Here is a 10,719-nt window from a genome sequence, read left to right as displayed (position 1 = left end):
AAAAGCCTTTAAAAGGACGCAAAGTATCTAACTAAAGCGGTGCATTTAGACGAGTTTCTCCTTCACCTATGGTCTACTTTTCGAAATAAGGACTTTCTATTACCTCATTAATGGTTTTTTTTTTAAAAACAGCGTAAGTCACTTCAAAATTTTTGACAAAACAGCCGATCTCTCACATTGAGGAGTAATTGTACATTTCTCAAAAAAATTAATATGAATCATTCTAGATATTAGATTTTTGACAGTTTTGAATCAAAATTAGTCCTAATATGAAAGTGCCGGGACCTCCATATGATGATTTGAGGATAAATTATAAGATGAAAATGAGTTTTATCATAATAAGAACCATTGTAAGGACAGAAAGCACCTGTGAAAAAGATTCATTTTGATGGGTTCCTTCCTAACCCATGGTCCCACATCTCAAAGTGAGGCACTTCACTAAGAAATTTGTAAGAAAACCACATATCTCACTTTTACGAGGCTTCAAATGTGCCTCACAGCGTAATTTCAAGGTGCCAGAGGGCCACTTTTAAAGCCCCATCCCCGGGGCCGCATGGACTCAAATTTGTCTGTCAAAGTAAATCATGGCATAAATATGTCTATACTCAAGGATAATGCACGAAGAGATTGTTAGATAACGGATTAAACACTTTTGCAAGACTTTAAAGTGACCCTCCCATCCGCTTTCAAATTATTTTTTTTAATCCCTCTTTCGAGGGCGTAGGGGCCAAAAAAACAGGTTGGGTGACCAAATATCACCCAATTGGTACTAAATGGGTCAGAGCTGTTGGAAAAATACAATTTCAGTCGTCATATCGACATAATTTTTCCCATTCATTTTTGTGAAAATCGCTCAAAAGTCCATCTTTAAAGTCAAAAATTTCAATTTCCTCAGTTTTCCTCAGTCTGTCAGCCCTGAATCCTGAAAATACCCACTTCGGACTATAAACATCCCGCCTCAAACTGCTTGAGAACAGTTGAGAGAAAAAAGATATCGGCCTCTGAATTTCGAAAAAAACGTTTACTTTTACATCACTTTTCAACCTCCTGTGAAAATCACTAAAAAAAGAAATTTCGAAAATACTGTGGTTAGTTGTGTAGAATATACCCCTAAGAATGTGTTGCATATCGCCGAACTTCCCTCCTATGATCGCACAGTTGAAGTAAACTGATCGACGAGTAGCGCGCCGAAACATATCAAAATAATCGCTGAGAAATAGGTAACTTCGTGGTCTCTTCGCGGGAAATTGAGCCACTCGAAAAATGGTACATACATGTCTACCAGGGTAAAAAACAGTGTAGATTTCGAATATCACATTGGTTTTCCACTAAAAAAAAATTTAAAATTGAGGTTTTGGCCAGGTTTTTCGGTCAAATACCACAGTGTGCGGCGCTTTCCTGCGCCGCCTGCGCGATCTATTAGTCCAGGCGCCTGGCGCTAAAAACGAGGCTACCTGGAATTTCGGGTACACAGCGATTTTTTTGGCTTACTTAGGCCTTGTCTCCACGGGACGTTTTCATGGGATTTGTCCCAAGTTCGAATCGCAGGAATGAAACTTCTGGGATTTTTCTCAGTTACCGTCTCCACGGGACGAGGCTCATACGGTCCTGCGACTAGTTGGCGCGGGAAGATAAATTAGATAGGTAAAGTCGAGTATTTGACCGTCATTAAAATAATAAGTGCACTCAATTGACAATTGGACGTATTTCTGCCAAATGGAACTATGTGCATTAAGACATGAGCCCTGAGACCCATCGGAAGACATGCTTAACAGAGCTCACGTCATAATGCACATAGTTCCGTTTGATAGAAATACGTCCAATTAGACACATATTTTAACCAAACAAACAGGAACAATGGAGGATTCAACAAAATATCGCACAATCCGTTTACACTTCTTCTTCCTCTCTCGGTGGGTCCTAGGAGTAAAAAGACCATACTTGGTACTGGGAAATATATTGATAAACTCAATATTTTTCCCAACTTCGTAAGTGGGATTTTTCCCTGGGACAAATCTCGTGAAAAGGCCCGTGGAGACAAGACCGAACGCAGAAGAAAAACGGGGTAAAAAAATACTAATGCGTGATCAATTTTCAAGGACTATTCTGTAATTTCTCCTACAATTTTAAATACATTAAAACGCGTAATATCCGAAATCTAAGCTCAGATTCGGATTCCTCGTGAAAAATCGATGCGATTTCATGTATCATATGTTAGCATAACATGGAGGAAAGAGGTTTAACGACGCGTTTAGATCAAGACCAATCCGTCGTACTACCCCTTCGAACTACGCCGCCGCGCCGGTCGCCCGAGATGCAACCGAACGGGGAGGCGCGGCCGGCCGGCGCTAACAAGCGTTCGGTTTCGTCCCGAGGAATTCCTGAGCACTACCCATGTTGCCACGTTGCATTCATATGCTCGAATCAGTATGCTACGTTGCGTCTCTTTCCTCCACGCTATGCTCGGGTATGGTACATGAAATTGCATCGATTTTTAACGAGGAATCCGAATCTGAGCTTCGATTTTGGGTGTCACGCGTTTTAAGTCACATTTTCCAACTTCAAAAATCCGAAATGACGGACGTGGCTAAAAATGCTATCTCGGCTCCTGTTCGATGGATTTTTGTGAAACTCGGTGTCAGGATATGATACATGAAATCGCTTCGATTTTTTACGAGGAATCCGAATCTGAGCTTCGATTTTGAGTATTACGCGTTTTAAATCAAAATCTGTCAAAATTCAAAAAATTCAAAATTCGAAAATCCGAAATGACTGAAGTGGCTTAAAATGCTATCTCGGCTCCTGTTCGATGGATTTTTCAGAAATTCGGCGGTTCGCAGGCACCTACCTGCGGAACAGAGTTAAGAAATTTCGTGAAAGATTATAAGAAGAAATTTCATGAAATTTAAGGAAATGTGAAATTTCACGAAATTTCATTCGATGAAATTTCTTTTAGCAACTCTGCTGCGGAAGGAAACAGCTGGACTGATGAGCGGCTCTCGCCTCTCTCGTTCTCTCCTCGCCCCGCCCGTTCACCTCTCGCTCTCATCCACACAGGTTCGGTAGCCGGTGTTGTGAACCCCGCGCGTGCCGCAGGAATTTCTCTCACCGCCTCGCCGCGCCGCAATATGCCGCTGTCGGAAGCCAAGCGCCCGTTCATTATTTGCTGTCAACTATTCTGTATGTATTGTTTCCCACATCCTTATAGCCATAATTTATCAGTTATTCCAAAATATATTAGGGTTTTCGGCGAACACTGCAAACCCATGGACGCCGCCACGCCACTGATACAATCAGTTGGATTTTCAATCTAAAACTTGATACACTTGAGTACAGTATTTTCATCGTAGAAGTCAATTTTGGCCTTACTTTTGCTCGTTTGACCGAAACGTATCATTCGTGGAGTTTATGAGTTGTTGGTTGGGGTTGGAAAAAAGCTGTTTTCATTCTAGCTCACTTAAATTTTGGGCATATTGATGGAGAGTACATTAAGTATTACTGCATGTTCTATCAATGCTTTTGAATGAAGTGTTTGTTATATTTGTCCGCCCTTTTGCATTGGTTTAAGATTTACCTTACCCATGAGTCTCCAAAGCACTTGCTTCCTGGGATTGTGCTCTTCTCAGCCGATTCTCATATTGGGTCTAGTAGAAAAGGGCTGAAAAGGAGTTTGTCCTTTATTAATAAAAGGCATCTAAGGGTGGAAAAGGGTAAGGAGAGATTATATCAAAATGACGCAATAGGTGGTGGGAGGGGAAAAGTGCAGTTTTAAGAGAGTGAGATGGGGCTGAAAAATCGCGTATTCATGTGAATCAATTAACATCAGTAAGGTCAAAATTGGGATATTCGATAAACATACCATACCATCAAGTATCAAAAATTCGATCAACGTGCATTTTCATCCGGAACTAGTGAAATCTCTCTTTGAGTAACTTCTTTTCACTAAAAAGACTAAAAGTTTGAAAATACCCTCCCCCCAGTGCAACCTCTAGCGATCGTAATCCGGGGAGGGGGGGGGGGGATTTAACGTATCCTAGCCCCCTTCCCCTCCTCAGGGAGCCTCCCTAGAAAATTGTTGAAATGTAGATCCTCGCGAACCTCAATTTAGTCTATTTTTAGGATGAAATCTGATGGAACGTCTTGAAAAACAATGGTTTTATTTCATTCTCTCTAGCTTACTTACGATCATATGCCACTTATTTGAGGTATATCTAGTCGTTACTCCACAGCGTTTAGAATTTTTTGAGTTATTTAAATTTCTCAAAAAAACATCTCTCTGCGTTTAAAACATAGCAATCGCAATCGGGACGGGAAGAGGGAGAGGGAACAGGACAGCGCATCGGAGGCAAAAGCAGCGAAGCGCTCGGACTCGGAACGTACCGCTCTCCCCGCCCGCCTGATTCCGCCGCCGCGCCGCGCCGCGCCGCGCCGAGCTTAAAACCGATTCTCCAGAGCATGAGTTGGCCCGTGCGCCGTGTTTAGGCCGCGCAGCGCGCTGCGCCACCTCCGTCCGCTCTGCCACTTTCCTACTTTTGTGGCTGCTGTATACGTATTTCTGTCTCTCTCTTTCTGTTCTTAATGCAATTTACCTACCAATACATTTGATCAATAATATTTGCTAAAATTTAAAACATGTAATAGGTGTAATTTTCCTCTCTTCTTCTGAAATATTTGGGCAAGCAGTGCTTGCCTTGCTTATCCGGACCACACGCCACCCCGGGGCGGAGGGGGGTGGTCTATCCCCCCCTTAATGTGTCATCATAGTTTGTGTTGTGTCATCATATATGTTAGCATAGGTAAGTTTGGTCATAAATTCATTTTTCGATCAAAATACCATTAGTTTGCGAAGTTTCAACACGAAATGTCTACTAGGACGAGTACAATCTACGGGTGAGTACCTTTTCTATTTACCGCCGAGATCATGTATTTGTGTCAACAAATCAACAAAAGTAAGGTCAAAAATGAAATCTCCGATCAAAAGTCCCACAGATGCGGAGTTTCAACACGGAATGCCCACAAGAACGAGTAAAATTTATCTTTGAGTAACTTACCTATACATTTTTATGTTTCTCCGGAAAGTTTGAAAGAACGCGTAAAAATTGAAAAAAGTAAGGTCAGAAATTAATTCTACGGTCAAAATAACTCAGGAATACCTTGATTTAGCACGAAATCCCCAGAAACGAGTGAAATAGCCGCAACGCAACAAGTTAGTATAAGGCGATGAGCGGGCCAGGCATTCGAGCCGGTGCGTCCCAATGCAAAACTGAGTCAGTCAGTGCCGAGGCGGTTTTTTGGACAACTTTCGTGATTGATCGAATATCGCTATGTCCCCGTTAGAAGCTATGGTAAAGAATCGATTGTGCGATATTCGAATAATCGCATTCGAGACGAGTATTTCGATATTAAATTCGTCCACCTGTTTGAAGAATGCAACATGGCGGCCCGGCCATGCATTTTCCTACTCAATCACGAATTCACGACCGGTCCCCAGATCGCGCGTTCAATTAATTTTAATTTATTGAATCATTTGCCGTTAAAACTGTCATCTTCTCTGCTCATTTAGAAGTATTTCATCAATTCGAGACGAAGCTTTAACCCCAGGGCCAACGAGAATCAAGAAGAAGCCATGGGAAGTGCGGAGGAACCGAAATTCAGAGTGGATCTTTACAGGTACGAGTCGTTTTTCTTGTATGTATTCCTTTCCATCGCCTCTCCCATTTTCCGAAAATTTAGTGTAATGAACCGATAGGAAATTGTGCGGCCGTTATTATGGGTCCTATGATATTATCCTGTAAGATTGAAAGTTTAAAAGTAAACTGAGGAGAAAGGTTGCTGATCATAACATTTTTTGCCTGCGCCCTTTTTAAAACCCTTATTTTCGATCTCGAATATTATTTTTTCGAAAATTGAGTGTAATGAACCGATAGGAAATTTTACGGCCGTTATATGGGTCCTATGACATTTTCTTCTAAGATGGAAAGTTTTAAAGTAAAATGAGGAGAAAGGTCGCGGATCATAAGAATTTTTGCCTGCGCCCTTTTTAAAACCCTTATTTTTGGTCACGAAAATTATTTTTTCGAAAATTTTGTGTAATGAACCGATAGGAAATTTTACGGTCGTTATTTCGGGTCCTATGACATTTTCCTCTAAGATTGAAAGTTTAAAAGTAAAATGAGGAGAAAGGTCGCTGATCATAAGAATTTTTGCCTGCGCCCTTTTTAAAACCCTTATTTTTGGTCACGAAAATTATTTTTTCGAAAATTTTGTGTAATGAACCGATAGGAAATTTTACGGTCGTTATTTCGGGTCCTATGACATTTTCCTCTAAGATTGAAAGTTTCAAAGTAAAATGAGGAGAAAGGTCGCTGATCGTAAGAATTCTAGCCGCAGCCTTTCTCGAATGTGAGCCGGTGCGAGAAGAACGGAGTCTGGCTGAGAGGCGGATTTCTTGCCAACGTTTGTGAATGATCGAATGTAGCTGTGCCCCGTTAGAAGCTATGGTAAAGAATCGATAGTGCGATAATCGAACAATCGCTTTCGATACGATATTCGATATTAAGTTCGTCCACCTGTTTGAAGAATGCAACATGGCGGCCCGGCCATGCATTTTCCTACACAATATCACGAATTCACGACCGGTCCCCAGATCGCGCGTTCAATTAATTTTAATTTATTGAATCATTTGCCGTTAAAACTGTCATCTTCTCTGCTCATTTAGAAGTAATTCATCAATTCGAGACGAAGCTTTAACCCCAGGCCAACGAGAATCAAGAAGAAGCCATGGGAAGTGCGGAGGAACCGAAATTCAGAGTGGATCTTTACAGGTACGAGTCGTTTTTCTTGTATGTATTCCTTTCCATCGCCTGTCCCATTTTCCGAAAATTTAGTGTAATGAACCGATAGGAAATTGTACGGCCGTTATTATGGGTCCTATGATATTATCCTCTAAGATTGAAAGTTTAAAAGTAAACTGAGGAGAAAGGTCGCTGATCATAACATTTTTTGCCTGCGCCCTTTTTAAAACCCTTATTTTCGGTCTCGAATATTATTTTTTCGAAAATTGAGTGTAATGAATCGATAGGAAATTTGACGGCCGTTATTATGGGTCCTATGACATTTTCTTCTAAGATGGAAAGTTTCAAAGTAAAATGAGGAGAAAGGTCGCTGATCATAAGAATTTTTGCCTGCGCCCTTTTTAAAACCCTTATTTTTGGTCACGAAAATTATTTTTTCGAAAATGTTGTGTAATGAACCGATAGGAAATTTTACGGTCGTTATTTCGGGTCCTATGACATTTTCCTCTAAGATTGAAAGTTTAAAAGTAAAATGAGGAGAAAGGTCGCTGATCATAAGAATTTTTGCCTGCGCCCTTTTTAAAACCCTTATTTTTGGTCACGAAAATTATTTTTTCGAAAATTTTGTGTAATGAACCGATAGGAAATTTTACGGTCGTTATTTCGGGTCCTATGACATTTTCCTCTAAGATTGAAAGTTTCAAAGTAAAATGAGGAGAAAGGTCGCTGATCGTAAGAATTCTAGCCGCAGCCTTTCTCGAATGTGAGCCGGTGCGAGAAGAAGGGAGTCTGGCTGAGAGGCGGATTTTTTGCCAACGTTTGTGAATGATCGAATATAGCTGTGCCCCCGTTAGAAGCTATGGTAAAGAATCGATAGTGCGATATTCGAACAATCGCTTTCGATACGATATTCGATACTTAGCTGTTTGAAATTCAACATGGCGACTAGCCATGCATTTCCTCGCGCAACCACGGCCGGTGACCAAATTTAAATTCCGGATCGCTGAATCAATTTTATTTATTTAATTATTAGCCCGTTAAAACTGTCATCTTCTTTGCTCATTTAGAAGTATTTCATCAATTCGAGAAGAATATTGAACCCCAGAGCCAACGAAAATCAAGAAGAAGCCATGGAAGTGCGGAGAAAGAGAAACCGAAGTTCTGAGTGGATTTTTACAGGTATGAGTGTATGAGTCGTTTTTGCGTTCTCCCCTGATGTCATTTTGGTATTGCTTTCAATCGCCTCTGTTTCAACTAAATCGAGGAAGCTTTCACTACCGATTCCTTTATGAGAACGTAGTGAAGTTCCCATAACTTACGATGTCACGATAGAATTGTCATCAGACTCCTGTGACGGAACAAGTCTTTTTGTCTGTTGCTGGACTCGTCTTGGCACTTGGAGACTCTGCTATGGACCAAGAGCTATTTCTTTATCTCCTCTTATCTTATCTAGTCAATCAATGAATGCAGACCGGTTCTTGAAACTCTGTTGGTATGCCAGGACAAAGATACGGAATGTGTGAGCTGTGAGCTTTGCGCCTGGAAGACCTTGATCTCCTAGGCGTGGACATGCTGATAAGAGTTTCAACGATCGATTCCTGGGTGTGAGACTGAAGCTACCTTTAAAGAAGGAACTTCTGAGCACAGCGAAGAGTGTTTTACAGGTTTTTCTTTCCCAATCCCCTGCAAGTAGGAAGAACTGTGAATACTGATGATCATCGCCTAGTTCAGACTCCATTGTCAGCAGCCTGATTGTTGAAATTTTTTGTTTGTCGGGACGACAAAGATGACATAGGTTAAAAGGCGGAGCGTGATTGGTCGGCTATGTCTTATCGCTGCTTTGTAGTGTCTATGTCGGGTCGACCTCTCGACAAGCTAACGGCACCTCTTAAGTTTCCGACAGTATGTCGATCATTCCACCTGACAAAGGCACGATAAAGCAGCGATGAGACATAGCCGACCAATCACGCTCCGTCTATTAACCTATGTCATCTATGTCGATCCGACAAACAAAATATATCAACCATCAGGCTGGAGGTATATTCCGCCTGAATTTCCTCTTCAAGAATTATAATTTCCTCATTCCCCGTATGTCCTGTAACTCTTTCCTTCTTTCACGTTCATGTCGTTTAATCTCTAAAGGAAAGAGTTAGTTTGTCGGCATGTAGTCATGCTGTGATAAAGAGGCCAATTTCATCATTTTGAAAGCTCACCTAGACCATCTCTTCCCTGCAAATCGATAGCTTGGCCTTTGTTTCCCATGATCATTTTTCTTCCTTTATTCAATGGGCCAGTTGCGCTGTTAACAGAATCATGTTTTGATGCGTGGTTCTAGTAGATCAGCATTAAGTAAACAGATCTGTCCCAACAGCAACTCTCTAGGTACCTTGATTATTAACCGAGATATCTCGCCTTGACAAACTTGACTTATGGCGTCATCCACTGCGGAAGTGCATAACATGATATTTCCTACCATGGTGGATGACTTTATAAGTCAAGTTTTTAAAGGCGAGATACCTCGGTTAATATTCAACATAGAAATTTGCTGTTTGGCCAGATCTTATAATTTTTAGTTGATCTGCAAGAATAAAGTATCGTTACACGATTCTGAGACCAGCAAGACTGCCCCATCCTTCCACTTTTATGTTCTATGTTATATTTCCATTGTTTCAACCCTAAATTTTTCACAATTACCTGTTTACTCTGCTCTCAAGAGGTGTCGTCAGCTAAGTTGGCACTTGTTTACATTCCACTTGCAAGCAATAGATGATATTAGTAGTGAAGTCATCATAGGGATTCTCCATTGTATCGAATTGGATCCATACAATAACATTGGCGTAACCTCTTTCAATGCTACTATAATGCGAATAAATCGATATGTATAACGCTTTTTTGTGACGTGCCACTAATAGCGTCTATTGAGATGCAATTGTCCAACAGCTATAGGGGATTGACGGCAGCCTGATCGTGAGCATAGTCAATCCTTGATTTCTGTTGGACTACTATATTCTAGTTGCTTGCGAATGCTATGTATTCAAGTGCCAACTTAGCTGACGACACCTCTACCTCAAGTTAGCAGTATTACTTCTGATAGTTTTACACAAGTTTGTCCTTTCTCTTGAAGGCATAAAGTTATTTGACCAATTTTATCTACTCTCCACCGTCAACCTTCTCTGGTATTGACTTGTGCAACACTCAAGAATATTTATTTTCGGTTCACAGTGTACTCTCCGTTTTTAATTGATCAGAATGGGTATGTAGAGACCTTAAATTAATTCAAAAAGAACTAAAGCATTTTGCCATATTCTTTGTATCTTTGTAAACTTTATTTGAGAGGAGTTAAACTCCTGTCTGAGGTAGCAACTTCAGCAGTAATCTTACTGTATCACTCTCCGCTCTGTACGACTGGCTAAATGATCTGCTATAGACTGTTTACACAAGTAAAAGTAGTCAGCAAAAAATTGATTAGTCTCTTAGTGAGTGGTATTATTTTCGGAAGGTTGCCTTTGCAACAAATTAAAAACCTGCTCATCATATTGCAGGTACATGAAAAAAAGAAGCCCGAAGAATTTTGTTGCCCTCTTCCTAATGTAGATTTCTCCTTTTTACAGATTTAAAAACATATCAAAATGGCGGCAGAGCCACTGGGTATCTTTGAGCATGAGTTGCTCTTCAAAGCAACGGATATCTCTGAGCATGAGTTGCTCTTCAAAGCAACCAGTTTATCCAAACTGGCCTTCATAGATTTGTCTCAGGTATGAGTTATAAATATTTTTCATCAAGTAAAATCATTTTGTTAATCCATGAGAACTGGAATACTTTTTTAGGTAAAATAGCTCATATTTTTTCTTTTCTCTTTTTCTTATATTAGTGCAAAACCTGTCAAAGATCTCTCCTAAAATGTTGCAGGCTCAAGAAATTAATT

The 10,719-nt window shown here is 40.6% G+C and overlaps 1 protein-coding gene across 2 annotated transcripts; it reads left to right on the top strand.

Moving 5' to 3' along the window:
• Positions 1-1,406: 1,406 nt before the first annotated feature.
• On the top strand, positions 1,407-10,550 carry LOC140224690 (uncharacterized). Of its 2 annotated transcripts, none has more exons than XM_072300941.1 (5): positions 1,407-3,180; positions 5,564-5,670; positions 6,719-6,824; positions 7,862-7,973; positions 10,406-10,550. In XM_072300941.1, exons 2-5 carry the CDS (start codon positions 5,627-5,629, stop codon positions 10,450-10,452), a joined length of 309 nt encoding a protein of 102 aa, XP_072157042.1. In that variant the 5' UTR covers positions 1,407-3,180; positions 5,564-5,626; the 3' UTR covers positions 10,453-10,550. The 2 variants fall into 2 exon arrangements, with proteins under 2 accessions (XP_072157042.1, XP_072157043.1); XM_072300942.1 differs by lacking the exon at positions 1,407-3,180 and adding an exon at positions 3,187-4,796.
• Positions 10,551-10,719: the final 169 nt, after the last annotated feature.

The sequence above is a fragment of the Bemisia tabaci genome, chromosome 5 (assembly GCF_918797505.1).
Source record: "Bemisia tabaci chromosome 5, PGI_BMITA_v3".
NCBI classification, from domain to species: domain Eukaryota; kingdom Metazoa; phylum Arthropoda; class Insecta; order Hemiptera; family Aleyrodidae; genus Bemisia; species Bemisia tabaci.
The sequence above is the reverse complement of the archived record's forward strand: the minus strand, read 5'-3'. Positions and strand labels throughout refer to the sequence as shown.